The sequence below is a fragment of the Tenrec ecaudatus genome, chromosome 6, assembly GCF_050624435.1.
Source record: "Tenrec ecaudatus isolate mTenEca1 chromosome 6, mTenEca1.hap1, whole genome shotgun sequence".
In the NCBI taxonomy this organism is placed as follows: Eukaryota; Metazoa; Chordata; class Mammalia; order Afrosoricida; family Tenrecidae; genus Tenrec; species Tenrec ecaudatus.
The window spans coordinates 98,979,805-98,995,701 of NC_134535.1; the positions used below are offsets into that span (position 1 = coordinate 98,979,805).

The 15,897-nt window shown below is 43.2% G+C and overlaps 1 protein-coding gene across 1 annotated transcript in view; it reads right to left on the reverse strand.

The window, feature by feature from the left end:
* The window catches only part of FGD4 (FYVE, RhoGEF and PH domain containing 4), a 158,835-nt gene extending 152,282 nt beyond the window's left edge, over positions 1-6,553 (reverse strand). Inside the window, exon 1 of the mRNA XM_075551899.1 lies at positions 6,382-6,553. Coding sequence (XP_075408014.1) covers positions 6,382-6,391 — 10 coding nt within the window. The 5' untranslated portion in view covers positions 6,392-6,553. The remainder of the gene's footprint in view (positions 1-6,381) is intronic.
* Between the last annotated feature and the right edge of the window lie 9,344 nt (positions 6,554-15,897).

Sequence of the window (15,897 nt, forward strand, 5' to 3'; positions counted from 1 at the left end):
GAGCACACTTTTACTCCGATACACTGGGCTTCATATGAGTTGTGACCCAGCAACAGACACCAACACAATGCTTACCACACCGTAAATCAGGTAAAATCTTGTGTGCGTTGGGGGTGGGGTGGAGGAATGGTTGGGGAGAGGTTTAAATCCCACTCTCCATTCCCCTATCTTATTTTTTTGTCTCTCCTTTAGGTCGCTGGAAAAGTTTGAGTGCTTAGTGCCAGCTCTCTCTTTTTTGGCTGTGACACAGACTTTACACCTCCTCAGTAATCTAAATCCCAACTCTGCTCAAATGTGCTCACACCAGTCAGCTGACTCTGGGCCCTCAAGTAGCTGTGCTGTGCAAGATTGGCACAATGGCAGCTGGTTTAGTTGTATCACATACACACACGATGAGAGAGAGCTTCAAAAGGTTCATAGATAAAGATCCTCTTTTGATTCCTTTTCCCCACAAACTTTTTTAAGTACCCTCATGTATATACTTATAAATATTTCACACACAGAAAAAACTTCCAGGAAAAATTCAGTCATTTTTCAGTTCCATGTTTCCACGAACTTTTTAAAGTGTGTGTGTGTGTGTGTGTGTGTGTGTGCGCCATTACATATCATATTGTATGGTTGCAAAGAGCAATCTTACCCTTTACCTAACTCATTGAAAATTATGATTTTGAATTACAGTAGCACAATACCTGTGAACACAATATAGTCCTCATTCACGCACACCATGATTTATACACTCACCAAGAAAACACGGTTTTATATAGTTACATACTCCTTTCACAAATGGAAGAAATTAGAGTTTTCGCATATCCTCGTTCACTAAAATGACGTAGAGAGACATTAAAAAGTTCCTCATTGAATAATGATGTAAGAACGTTCTACAATTCTCAAGTAAAAGGACCTTTTCCCTCTGCTGCCATGCCATTGCATCAATTCCCTTCAACACACATTTACCAAAAGTGGAGGACCAGGACCCTAACTGATGCAGTGGCTTAATGGACAGAGGACGGGTAGGGTGCATGTGTGGAGAGGGAGGGGAATTGGGGAGTACATGATTTGGTTCAAGAGCACTTAAATCAATTGTGTTGATGGGTATACCACTCTTTTTAAAAGAGACTTGACTCTGGAAGTGTATGGTCAGTGAATTTTATATCAATGAATCTATGTTTCAAAAATGCCAGGCCGTATGCAGCTGATAAACATGAGCTTGGATACAATGCCTCGCCCTCGGGAATCCCGCAGCCCACGACAGTGGTTCTCCAAGTGTGGCTTCGGGGCCAGTGGCACCATGGCCTTCTCTGTGGAGAGATTTAATATTGCAGATTTAACTTCCTTTAGTACATGTCAGCCCATCCCATTTCTTCTTCTTCTCCTTCTGTATTGTTCTATTAAGCTTGCCTTTCAGGGAATTGATCCATTTTAACTGTGTTGTAGAATTTATTGGCATCAACTTGTTGATAATAACCCTTTATGTATCCTTTTAATGTCGACAGGATAAAAAGCTCTGACAAATCCACAAGACAACTCAATTTTTAAAAACTGACAAAAGCTTTGATGAATTCTTGAGTAGGAGGCTATGCAATAAGCATGAAAATAACCATCAGGGAAATACACGTTAAAATTTTAAAATCACACCACTAGCCACCTTACAAATGGTTTTTCTTTTTAAAAAAAAATTCTAAAACAATAGAAAATTCTGGCAAGGTCACGACCAACTGGAACATCTGTAAACCAAAACCACCCTGGGAAACTTTGAGAGGACATCTTAAGCAACCCTATGACACAAAAAGGTACAGTGCTTGTAGTTATAATACCCAGTATCCATCAATACCAGAGTGGAAACAAAACCCATTCACAATAAAAATGAACAGTTTGCTATATTGTGCAGCACATCGGCCACAAGCGCTACAAGATGATCATTTGGGACTTGAATGTCGAGTGTGCCGTGTATCCTATAGAACCACCTGTAGATGGGAATTAGGAGCCCCAGAGACAGTTGGTTATATATTTGGCTGCTGGCCACAAGAGCCCCAGTTCGAATGCACCAGCCACTCGATCTATGGGATAAAGAGGCTTTCTTTTCCCAAAAGATTCACAGCCTCAGAAACGCACAGGGGCAGCTCCCTGTCCTTGTCCTATCCCAGGTCACTGTGAGTCAGCATCGACTCTCTGGCAGTGAGTTTTTCATGTTTGACTACCAGTAAGTGCTGGAGTGCTAACCGAAACGTCAGCCGCTCCAACCCCAGACCCACTCCTTGAGAGGAAGATGAGGCTACCTGTTCCTTCACGGCTTTACAGCAGTGAGGGCCCCACCTGGGGCGATGAGTGAGAAATGGCTCTAGGAGGTGAGTTTGATTTGCTGATGTCTGAGGTTAAACTACCTTGTATTCAGAAGATGCAAAATGATGTGCACAGAACAAAAAGCACTGTCTAAAAGGTGCTCAGTAAATACTAAGAATTTACGGGATTGACATTATTACTCAAGGGTCAATTCCAAAACCAAACCCACTCCCCTCTCGTCCATGCTGATTCGTAGCAACCCTGGGTAGGGTTTCGGACACAGTAAGTGTTTATAAAAGGGGACGGCCTCCTCTTTCTGTCACGTAGGGGATGGTAGCTTTGACCACTGATCTTGAGGTTAGCTCTTCAAGCTTATCCCACGGCACCACTAGCATTCTTCAGCAACGATCACCAGCCCCTTTGGTACGTAAAAGCAGTCCTCTGGCATTGTGGTTAAACTTTGGACTGCTACCCACAAGGCCAGCAGTTTACAATCACCAGCTATGCTGAGGGAGAAAGATGAGGCTTTTCACTCCTGTTAAGAGTTACAGCCTCAGAAACCCACAGGGGCAGTTCTACCTTCACCTACAGGGCCATACTATGAGTTGGAATCAACTCAATGACAGTGACTTTTGGTTTGGTTTATGCACAAAGGAGCCTTTGCTGCACTGTGGGATACCTGAAAGTTTGACTGTTCAAACCCACCAGCTGTTTCATGGAAGGAAAAGGAGGCTCTGTGCTTCCATGAAGATTTACACTTTGGGGAACCCTAAGAAGTAGTGCTAGTCTGTCTTCAAGGGTTACAGTGAATTGGACTGATTCCATGCAGAGGACTTTTATTCACAAGCTTCCCTGCCATGAGATAAACGTGTATGCCCAACTCTGCCAAGTAAGTCTGCATCGTTGCTGCTACGGAAGGACAAGCATTAAAAAAAGCTACTGATTCTAAGCTGTGGACAGCAGAAGACACGTGCTTACTCATTCCCACTGTGAAGCTGTTAACAGCTGTCCGCTTAGTCACCGGTGAGACAGCCCAAGAACACAGAACAGAGTATTTTACACGTAATCTCAGAATTTATTGCAACTAGTCCTTGAGTTTTAAAATTATAATAAATTTAGGAAAAACAACCATTTCTCTGCGTAGCACATTTTCAACAAAGCGTTACTCATCTGTGTAGAAAAGTCAGGGAACTATGCAGAAGGAAAACAGATCTGGCAAAGGAAAGAAATCTTGAAGTCAAGTAATAGAAGTGGGGGGTGAGGGGTGGGAAGGAATCTCCCCTAAATGTCCTGGTCCAAAATAATTCCTTGAATAAGACTAATGATTCCAAACTTCCTTATTTTGATTGTGTAATCATGTTACCCAAGCTATTTTTAAAGATTTAAAAATTTTACTCTAAAAGTTTAAAATAGAAGAAGCACCTAGGAGTTTACAACTCAAATTATTCTAAACTCAGTTTCCATGCTTCCCACAAGAAAGACAGCCATCACTCCATGGGGAAGAGGTGGGAGTGGTGCCCTGATGGCTTGGTGGGTTAGGAACTGGGCATAGAGGGTCCCTCGCGGTCAGAATCAACTAGCTATACAATGGGCAGGATACTGGTGGGTCAAGCATTACTGGGCTGCCACTCAAAAAGTCAGTGTTCTGAATCCGTCATCTGCTCCTTGGCAGAAATGAGGCAGAGAGATGAGCAGTCTGTTCTTGTTAAAGGTTTGTATCCTTGGAAGCCCCGTGGGGGAAAATCTGACTCTCTGGTGAGTCAGAATGGACTTGATGGCAGTGAGAGCTTTCTTTGACAATGAGAATGAACACAAAGTGTTCCTCCTTTCTTCTCTGCTCAAATCACTGGGATAATTTCCGGCCAATTGTAACCTAGTGTGGCAGCTACACAATCTAAGGTGAGTGAACTTGAGTGAAGGGGTGGAGTCTAGCCTGTCAATCAGGTCATAGCCTACAAGGCCTCTGTGTGGGGCATGGCCTTCTCCTGCGGATTCTGGGAACTCCTGTCTTCCTCCCTGGAGGCGGGACACACACAGATACAAGTAGCTAGACACCATCCAGAAGCTAGACGCCAGATACATCCACAGCTCGGACTCAACATTGACAAGCCACATGGAGACACACTGATGGGGCCAGACCCCTGGAGCTGGAGGAACCACATGGAGACCCACACCAGTGCCAAGATGCTTCTACTGCCACTGGATCCAAAGACTTTCCACTCACTGGTCTGTGATCTTCCTGCCTTCAGCATCATTGCATGTTTTAGGTGAGTCTGAAGAGGAATTTATAGACTGGTATCAAACATAGGGGCTAATATCAGCCTTATGGACTTGATCTGGAGTGGGTTGAGATGTCTTATCAATATACAATTGCTCTTGTATATAAAGAGCTCTTTCTTATGCATATGCGAGTGTCTATGATTATGTTTCTCGAGTCAAACGAGACGAATACCTAGTATAACAAAGAACAGCTTTGACCAAAGCCTTTTGAGTTTGTTTTCTCCACCCATGCTGAATTTACCCCGCACGCACCAACTCCGCTTCCATTCATCGGAAGCCTCTGCACACACAAAGAGCAGTCTTAGACCAAGTTCTCTTTTGGCCTTCTCCAGTGTTCTGCTAACTAACACAGCTCTATAGATTACACTACACTTTGCTCTATGAGGAAATCAAGAGGCTCTTCAACGGAATGAGGGCCAACATATAGATTGTCTACAACTTGCGGGTAAGAGTTTTTTAAAAATTAGATCCATAAATTTAAAGTTACATGTTCAAAGCATGTTTGTTGGAAGTTCTAATTCTCATGTATATCCTTAAAATTTTAAGGTCACATTACTATGATTTTTCTTAAAACAAGCAAATAAGTACAATGGGATTTTCTTCCTAAAAGCACTTTGCAAGACAGTCTTAAAATTAGTGCATATTAGTATTCTCACAGCTCGTTAGGAACTAAAATCTTGAAAGAAAATAGCAATAATCCACTGCCGTAGAGTTGATTCCAATTAAGTGATCCTATAAGACCCTGTAAGCACTAGGTTGCTGACTACAAGATCCGAGGTTCAAACTGTCAACCTTTAGGTTAGCAGCCGAGCACCCAACCATTGTGACACCTGGACTTCTTGGCCAACAGAAGGGCCAAGTGTAAAGTACAGCCACGTAATAGTATCTTATAGCTACAAAAAACGATGTTGACTACGAGTTTTTACTAACTTAAAATAATCTAATCGTTAAATTTAATGTTGAGTGTGGGTGAGATGGGGGACAAAATGCCACAGTCCGTATAGGCCTCAGTTTAACAACACACCGGAATACGAACCGCAGGAACACGCCAAAATGCTCATAGAAGCTACTGCCAGATCGATGGCAAACTACCGATGGAGCTTTCCTCCGCAAACAAAATTAAAGCCAGAATGGGGTTTTCTGAACATTCCCCCCCAAAGTGCTTTTAAAGTGACTTTATACAAAAAGAATGCAGAAACATGAAAGCTACACTGAGAGAAGAACTGATCAAAGACAGACTTCAAGTTCTGATAGTGTAGTATCAAAAGACTGTTGAGCTTGTGTACCAATGTAATCTTTACAGGTACAGGGGATTTTATCCCCAAAAACTGACACCTGAGAGAGTTTCCTGTGCACTAATTAAATTCTAAGAAACTGACAAAAGATAACCTGCATGGGTTAGAAATAGGCGGGGGGAAAGGCCAAGTGGAAAACAGAAATCAGGAGAGAAGGGTTCTCATCAGAAGAGACGGCGAGGAAGGACACAGAGAGTCCACTCACGGCACAGCCGACGTGCTCGGAAACCCAGGGGCCACAGCATTTCCTCAACCGACTGTCCTGGTCAGGAAAACACAAAGAAAAACAAACCACCCCACCCCCACACACACCTGTATGCAAAACCACAGCAAAAAAAATTAAAAACCCACTGTTTTAAACAAGACACAAACTACGTAACTGTTCGATCATGATATCAATTACCATTCAGCAATCAACAGGGGAGCAGATACGGTATTCGTATTTCCTATCATACCTCATTGGTTTAAGAAATTACCAACTTGAACCTCAGCTATTTCAGAAATGCAAAATCAAGTTCATACTCACAGCCCCCCATAAGGGATTCTTTCCAAACAACCTCCAAGGATGACGATTCTATTAATCATAACTGTTTGCTGCGTGTGGAGGAAATACTTGGATCTGGGATTTGCAGGGGGGGAATCTGCATCCAGCAGCTAGATGCCAGATCCATCCACAGCTTGGGCTCAACATGCTCAAAACCCAGAGAATGAGAAGTGCAGTGCTCTGTTTCATAACTCCTCCGGTAGCTCTCATGCCGCCGCTTCAGCAAACTACGCAAGCAAAGCATTTCAAAATTCCATAAAGGTATTTCAAAATGCAGTGAGAGAGCTCTAGAAAAGTGTGGGTGGAATGAGAACGATGCCGCCAACTGCATGTGACTTCATTGCGATTTATTATAAACTGTCCTTTCCAGCTGGATCTTAAAGCAGCTCAGTTTTCAGGGGGTGGTCATTATAAAGTTTTAAGAAATAACTTAAGACATGTGTAATTTTTGAACCGCGTGGAAGCTTTCCGTATCTCCAGTAGTGATAGGGCCTCCCCGTTGCTTCCCAGCACCCCCTAGTAGCTTCTTTATAAAAACACATGAATAGTTTAAACAAAAAGGGCAAGAATAAGCAAATTTCTAACTTTCAGCCATGTTTATTTTATAAGAGATACATGCTGATTGATGGGAACGATTTAATCACTTAACAGAGACCTAGATGAACTCAAACCAACCTACTGTTATCAAAGTCCATTCCGACTCATAGCGACCCCATAGGACACAGCAGAACAGCCCCTGGGGATTTCAGTGTCTGTAATTCTGTATGGGGGGATAGAAAACCTCTTTCTCCCACACAGACACTGGAAGGTTCTCATAATTTAGGTCAACATGAACATAGTAAGTAATTCACATTCTGATACCCTTTTCATGTGATATTTACATGTTATCACCAGAATTAAATTCTAATACCTAGGCACAGTTCAACTTGGCATTAGAACTTTTTTTAAATAGTTGAAAGAACAACAAACTGAAAATGCCACATTGCCTTAAAAATATTACCGGTATTTCAGTTGCTGGAAGGGATTTGAAGAGCACAGTAACTGAAAACATTCATTGAGGCTTCTGAACCAGCAAGTAGTAGAAACGTGGAGAAATTTCCTTAAGATCAATTCACACAAAAACCATAAAGTCTGGAAAATTTAGCAATTCTCCAACGGGACGACTAAGTAACTGAGGTCAAGAGTGTTAAGGTAGGGCAGACAAAACTACAGCTATCTCCAAGCTGGATGCTGGATTCCGGATTCCAATACTTCAAACCTCTTGAGAGACTTCCTAGTACAATTTCTAAGGCATCACACTACTGAAAAATTAGCTCTTTCTGAAATGTGTTATAATCCAGGATACTTTCATGAGGTGGTGATAATTTTGTTAGCTATCAACCCACCTGCAACAATCATTTGCTGTCAATCAATGAATGTTATTACTGGAATCTTTGAAACGGTAATCACTAGGAAGGAAAATTAGTAGCAAGGAAATGCTACCCGTTAAGGCAGTGTGGTGTCCAACATTCACCGTCTCGTTCATGCTCCCAGCGCTCCCAGGTCCTCCTGGTCAGCTGAGGACCGGGGTGGGCTCTGTAGGAGGAAGCAGGGTGGGTGACGCACAGAAGGGGAGGCGGTATGTGACAAAGTCAGGCCAGAATATCAGCATTTTTGGTTCCCCCTCTTTAGCTAGAAGAGTAAAGCAGGAAACTTCAAGCTGACCGCAAGTAGTGAGTGGAACTGTCACATTTCGCCCCAGTGTACCAGGGTCGTTCTTCATCTTTCCCACCCCAACCCCTAATGTTTTAGTAGCTGGGTACACAAAATAAGGAAAAGGAAATTTATATGAAATTGTGTCTGATGGCTTGACATTGTGCATGACAAATTTTTACATTATCTTTACAAAGGGTAAAGTGTACTCAGGTATATGCAGATGTGTTGTGGATATAGTTGTACAGATACACTACAATGAAATAAAATTTCAGAGAAACGAGTTCACTATATACAGCTTGTGCAGCTACAGTTTATGAAAACAGATTTAGCCCACCTGGCTTTCTGTCAAACCATTTCGATCAACTGAGTCACCACAGGCATTCACACACACACACACACACACACACACACACACACACAAATAAGTTTCAGAATGGTATTGGGAACTACAATTTTAACCAGTTTATCGTAAAAGTACATTAGTACCACCAGGGCAAAAATAGAACTATGTTGTTAAAACAAAAGCATCATGAAGGAATTGTAACGACTTCTGAGCCTGCGCAGATGGCCATGTCCTTGCGTTCTCAGGAGCCCTGGTGGCCCAGGCTGCAAGGAGGTCGGGGGTGGCACCTACCAGGTTCCCTGTAGAAAGGTGTGTCAGCTGTGTTCCTGAAGATTACAGCCGTGGAAACCCTGCGTCCTACAGGCTCACACGGAGTCATAATGGACACAGCAGCAGTGGGGCTTAATAAATAACCAGGAATTAAAGGTATATACTTACAATGCACCCTTCTAACAGCCCTCATCAAAGGTGTTATTCCCATTTCATAAATGGCAAAACTGAGACTCAGAGTTAAGAAAACTGTCCCAGAGAGTAAAGGGCAGAGGTGAAATTCATACCCTGGACTATTAGCTTTAAGGCCTAATCAGTCAAAGGAAAGTGTCTGCTTAGCCTCTGAAAGGTTTGCCAAAATGAATAACCGGGGACGTAAGAATGGAAGGTTTACCTCGTGTCGGGGCATTCGTGTGTGGTGATCTGTTTTCTTTCTCCAAACTCAAAGTTGAAAACTTTTTGCACTTGGTCAACTACACTTCCTCTTTTCACCCATGTGGTTCCTTTCAGAACTGAATCCCTAACAACTTTATATTTAACCTACGCGTTAGCAAACAGTTTGTTTCACATAAGCCACTTGTATTCTTGAACATGGAGCTCTACAGTCTACCCCGGCAACAGCCTTTTTTAATCTTAGTTTGCTGACTAGCTGTGCAAAAGAGTCAAAAGAGTATGCCTGTCACTTCCTGAAGGTCACTTTGTGCCAGAAATAGAACTCGAGTCGGACCGGTCTACCGTGTGTGGTCGCTAACCCACGCTTCCTCTGCAGAATGGTGAGCCACAGACAACCAGACGGCAGAAAGCACGGGATATTTAAAAGAATGCTGGTTTCTTTCCCTGACCTGCCCGTCGGAATAAAATGAAAACCGTCTTGACATAGAAGTAATTTAATACTTCCTAAAATTGTGTGCTAAATCCCCTTCTCCTTAATTTTGCTGTCACAATTATCTTTTGACTTACAAACTCAAGATGGCTCGGTAAGCAAGGTGTGGTTCTCCGCACAGGCAGCCACTGGCATGGTGCCGGCGAATGAGCTTCCTGGTTGTACGTGCACTGCAGTCTGCCCTATGTAATGAAGTAGCCACGTGAGCAGTTATAACATGCCTGTGGCCAAAGGACTGGCTTTAGTTTCATCGGATTTTAATGTTACAAGCTGCAAGGTGTCTCACGAACAGCTTAGGCCTAACATCTGGGTATGGTTTTTTCTTTTCGACTTTTTATGTTGAAATAATTACACAGATTCACAGGAAATCACAAATTACCAAAAGACCCAACATCCCTTTTCCCCAGTTTCCCCAGTGAGTACATTGGCTGTAACTACAGCATCCTGTCAAAGACTCCCTGCGTGGTACAGACGGTCACGGCTGGGCTGCAGTCACAGGATCAGTGGTTCCTATCCACTCAGAGGAGCCTCCGAAGAAGGCAGCCCGAAGACGTCTGAAGACCTCCCCAGCCGAAGACTGTGTGAAGCACGGTTCTAGTCTCACGCACGCAAAGTTGCTCTAAGTCGGGATGGCTAATAATATCTAACCCAGGATAAGGATGCCGACGTTAGTACAAGATACATGTAGAGTTAGAGGCAGTCACTTGTACATATTTGCATAATCACTACCACAATCAGGGTTGAGAACATGTCCACCCCACACTGAGCAGCTGCCTCTGACTACCCTACCACGCCATAGTCAAAATTAGCCCACTTCCACACCCACCTGAAACCTGGGACCACTAATATGCTCTCCAACACCATAAGTTTGCCATTTACTGGAGGCTGTCTAGATGACATCATATCCTTGTGCGACCTTTTGGGACTGCTTGTTTTTCCCTTAGCACGGCGCCGCTGCATATAACGGTGTCTTTTAACCGTGGAGTGATAACTGCACAGCATGGAAGTACCACAGGTTTAATTATTCATATAGTCAAAGAACATTTTGGTAGTTTCATGTTTGCAGGCGTCACAGATACGGTTCCTAGAAATATCCACACACAGATTTTTGTGTGGACCTAAGTTTTCATATCTGTGGAATAAATGCCCCAAAGTGGGATTGCTAAAGTGTATGAGAAATGGCCAATAAGTAACCATCATGATAAATGGAGCAGAGGCTGAGGTTGTCGAGGACTTCATTTTACCTGGATCCATAAGCAACACCCATGGAAGTAGCCATCAGAAAATCAAACAATATCGTGTTAGGCAAATCTGTTGCAAAAGATCTCTTTGACATATAAAAAAGAAAGATGTCACTTTGAAGATTAAAAGTACACGGGACCCAAGCCATGGTATGGCCTATCCCTTCATATGCATGCAAAATCGGGACAGTGAATAAGAAAGAGTGCAGATGAACTGATGCATTTGGATCATGCAGTTGGTGAAGGATATTGAAGTACCATACACTCAGACAAACAAATCTATGTTGCTGGAAGTCAAACCAGAAGATGCTCCTTAGGAAACTAGGGCGATAAAACTCCATCGCCTGTTCTTTGGAAATGTTACCAGAAGGGACCAGCCCCTGGAGAAGAACATCACTCTTAGAAGTACAGTAGAAGGTAAGTGGGTGGGGGAACCATCAACAGTTGGGCTGACAGTGACTGACACAGATGCACAAATGTAAGACTGTGAGGATGTTGCTTTGTCCCACTGTGCGTTAGATCACTCGAAATCAAAACTACCTCAGAGACACCTCACAACAGCATGATCATTGTCCGCCTGTGCTTACCTTCATTTGCCATCTCGGTAAATCCTATCTGATAAAAAGTGTCTTCGTGTCTTTTACCTAGTTCCAAATCTCAATACCTATTGTGTATTGAGAGGTATTTATATTCGAGAATTGAAGCCCGCAAACTGTCATGATGGTAAAGAATATTAAACATAACCATGAATTGCCAGAGATATGAACACATCAGTGTTGGAAGAAACGCACTAAAATGTTCCTTGAAAGTAGGAATGATGAGGTCTCCGCTCCCTTCATTTGGACATGTCACCAGGAAAGGCCAATTGCTGGGCAAGAGGAGCATGACAGTTTGAAAGAGGAGGGCAGCTATGACGAGGGAAACTCCCTAATGCGTAGGACCGACACAATAGCCACAACAATGAATTCAAACACAGCAACAGTCAGAAAAAGAAAGATGGTACAGGCGTGGGCGACCTGTGTTCTGTCACATGTAGGGCTGCCCTGAGTCAGAACCAACTCGAAGGCAAACAACAATACTACCAAAATATCAATTACTACGTTGAGTGTCTTCTAGTCCTAAATGCAGCATGTTTCTCCATTCATTAAGACCTCGTGAGGGGAGGAAGGGGGAACCAATCACAATGAACAACACATAGCCATACCCACCCCCTCCAGGGGAAGGAAGAACAGAAACCTTGGGGGAAAGGAGACGCTGTCTGCATAAGATATGAAAATTATAATTTACCAAGGGGTTACAGAGGGGGGAGGAGCTGATATCAACGGTTCAATAAAAAGTAAATGCTAGAAAAAAATGATGGCAACATACGTACAAATATTCTTGATATAATTGATGTGTAGATTGTTTTAAGAGCTGTAAGAGTCCCCAGTAAAATGATCTCTTAATAATTATTGTTAAAAGGCGTAGTATTGCTTTTATCAGCGTTTTCTAACAAGTGCTCATAAGCAGGTGTGATCAAACTTAAAAATGATGGTTCAAACAAAATGAAAGTCAAAATGATCCTGATTAGTTACAGTAAAGCTGCGGGAAGCTGAGAACCGGGAAGAGGGGTATGCAAAGGAGTCTGGGAGGCCAGGATTCCCATGAAGGCTTCACTTTGTAAGTTGGGCGGGCTTCACACTCACATTCTCCTAAGTAAAAGCCACTCCCTTCAATGTCCCCCCCCCCCTAATAATGCCCATTGTAAAGTGCTGTTTGCAAACACATGGTCCCTTACTATACTCTTGAAGGTCAACTGCTCGAAGGCTGACTGCCTGAAGGTTGTCTACCATCAAAAGCAATTAGACCCTATTGTCTGCCCCACCTCAAGGAGGGCCCACTCCCTTAAGAGACGGATCATTGCTTGCTCCCTTGGAGAAGAGCTCAAAGACCTAAATTCAAGCCAGCTCAGACAACCAGGGTTAGGCTGCAATCCTGCTTCCAGAGCCCGCCCATCTTGTTACCTTCCTGTCACATGTATCCCTCTCGGCGCCTTCCCTTCCTATTGGGTGTATGCCCCTAGCCCATCCCCCTTAGGTTATGCGTGTGCCTCTTGGACAACCCCTTCCAGTTACGTATGTGCTTCCCATGGACTGCATGCCTGAGACGATATAAATTCGTGAGAACTCATTATTCTTTCCCTCTCTGCTTGGACCTGGTTCCTGAAGCAATTGCGGAGGTGAGCCCTGGCATGCTTTATCTGTTCAGATGGCTCTCTAATTTACCCCTCCATTACACAACCGACCCTTAGACACATTCAGTTGTGGAGGCTGGTCCCCCACATAACGATAATAAATATGAACACAAACACAAATATGTTCATTTGGAACAAATACTACGGAAACAATGGCTTCGACCAATCTACAAAGACATCTAGTAAGACACACAATCTAGTAAGACACCACGGGGTACTGCTCTCCTTGCAACGGGACGTCTGAGTGGCAGAGCAGGTCCTTCCGTTACAATGCAGCACTGTGTTTGTTTGTTCCTTTGGGGATTAGGACATTTATTCTGCATTGCAAACCCGAGCACAATGCTCATACAACCAAATCACTGCAAACCAAGCTAGCTAAATTATATCATTTCTAGGGCCCCTTTCAACTTCTAAATACATGTTTTATTGCCTACTTAAATAATTATCTAAGTGTCAAAAAACAATGACTTCATAAATTTACTTTTTAGGCAAAGCTAACAGGAGCAAAGAAAAGCATTCTGATGACAACCCATGTATGTAACTATTTGGACAATTTTCTAAAGCTACGTAGAAAATGAAATCTGTGAGAACATGTTTAGGGAATGAAAATTTAGTCCTGAAATGAGAATTCTGAAAATACCTGAAGGATCATCAACACAACTTCCTAATTAGATGTAAGAGTACACTCTTAACGAGAGAGACATTGTACAAGAGAACACAGAAGGCTGTCCAAACCCTGAGCTGTGAAGTCCTATTAATCATGATTTTGTTTTTTAAAGACAGTAAAACCACCACCAAACAACTAAGAAATGGCCTAACAGTGTACAAATGAGAATCTGAGCTTTCAGAGAACCACATTCAACTTTCAAACATGCCTGAAAGACTATGAAGCTTGAAAGACAAACAACAAAGAATAGTGACCATGTCCTGTCCTCCTAAAATACTTTACTAGTATCCGCACCATAATGGTTTGCTTAGTGCTAAGTACACCTCTACCAAGCACACTGCCATTAAGTCGATTCTGACTCACAGCAAACCAATATAGAGTTTCCCATGGAGTGTTGGCAGACCCAGGCCGACTCTTTCTCCCAGAGTGGCTAGTGCGTTTGAGCTGCCCACCTTGAGGTTGGCAGTCCCACGCTTGCCTGACAGTGCCACCAGGCCATTTCTCACCAAGTGCAACCATACTGTATGGACACATGGAAGACCATTTCCGGAACCCAATGATGTCGTTATGATTCTCAAACTGCTGGCAATGACATCATGCCAAGGAAGTGTGACACTGGAATTGATACAGTAACAGGAAGAAGTTAGAGTTCCTCCTACAGGGTCAGGGCTCCACTCCCTTTCCTACAAGTCACTCCACCAGACTTTGTAGGGAACAAGGAGGATAGAAAGGAGAAGTAGAAATGGAAGAACCAAGAAAATAGAAGAGGAAGGGGGAAAGTGATGGTGAGGCAAAAGAAAACAGAGTCAAGCTCTAGGAAGCAAAGGCAATGATAGGGAGAGTAACAGATGTGTGCACTTACGTAAATACATTAATCCATAACAATAATGGTGTTGGCCTAAGTACACACATTTATAAGGTAATATACTAAAGCTGCAGACAGGCCTTGGGCCTCAGCTCATACCTTCCCTCAACGTACTATGTTCTAACAAATTGGCATTCTCTGATGCCCACCTCCACCCTCTACACAATCCCTGAAAACAATATGGGTGCATAAGCAAATGTAGTGAAGACAGAGGATGGTGCCCGGCTATTAAAAGATATAGTGTCTGTGGTCTTAAAGGCTTGAAGTTAAACAAGCGGCTATCCAAACAACAAGCCCACATGGAAGAAGCACACCAGCTGGTGCAATCGTGAAGTATCATCTAGACCGGGCAACAGGAATCAGACGACTCACAACAAACAGTAAACAAACAAACAAAAATGCATTGGTGAGAATGGAGGGGGGTTGGAGCAGAGACCGAAAGCCCATTTATGGACAATGAAACATCCTCCCACAGAGGGGTCAAAGGGAAGGGATAAGTCCATCAGGGTGCAGTAGAGCACTAATGGGTCACGCAATATACCTCTGATTCTTTGAGGCCTACACACACACACCACCACCACCACCACCACCACCACCACCACCACCACCACCACCACCACCACCACCACCACTATCATGACCCAGTGCCGCTTCCCAATCTAGACTACACGGAAGCATGTACATAGGTATAGGCAAGAGATAAAACTCACAAAACATGGAACCCAAGAACAGGAATGGGACTAGAGATACCAGGCAGGTAGGAGGAAGGAGGGGAGTGGTGGAGATAAGATGGAGGGGGGGGGGCACTGATTGCAATGAATGGCACATAACAACACACCCCCATCCAGGGGGAAGAACAACAGAAACCAGAGGGGAAGGGAGACAGAGGTTGGTGTGAGATTTGAAAATAATTAACAATCTACAATCTATCAGGGAGCCACAAGGGATAGGGGGCGGGGAGGAGGGAGGGAAAAAAGGAGGAGCTGATCCCAAGGGCTCAATGGAAAATAAATGTCCAGAAAAGAACGATGGAATATATGTACGAATATGTTGGATACAATTGATATATGGATTGTAACAAGAGTTGTGAGAGCCTCCAATTAAATGATTATAAAATAAAGAAATAAAGAAAACAGAAGGGGTAAAAAAGGAAGCACATTATCAGTCACAGTCTAGGATAAAGGGGATAAAACTAAGAGCAAGTAAGGGACTCCAGTAGGGCCCTTTCTTGCTGCAAACATTTTATAAACAATCATAATGAAGAAAAAACTATTCACCTTATTTTTATACCTGGCAACAAC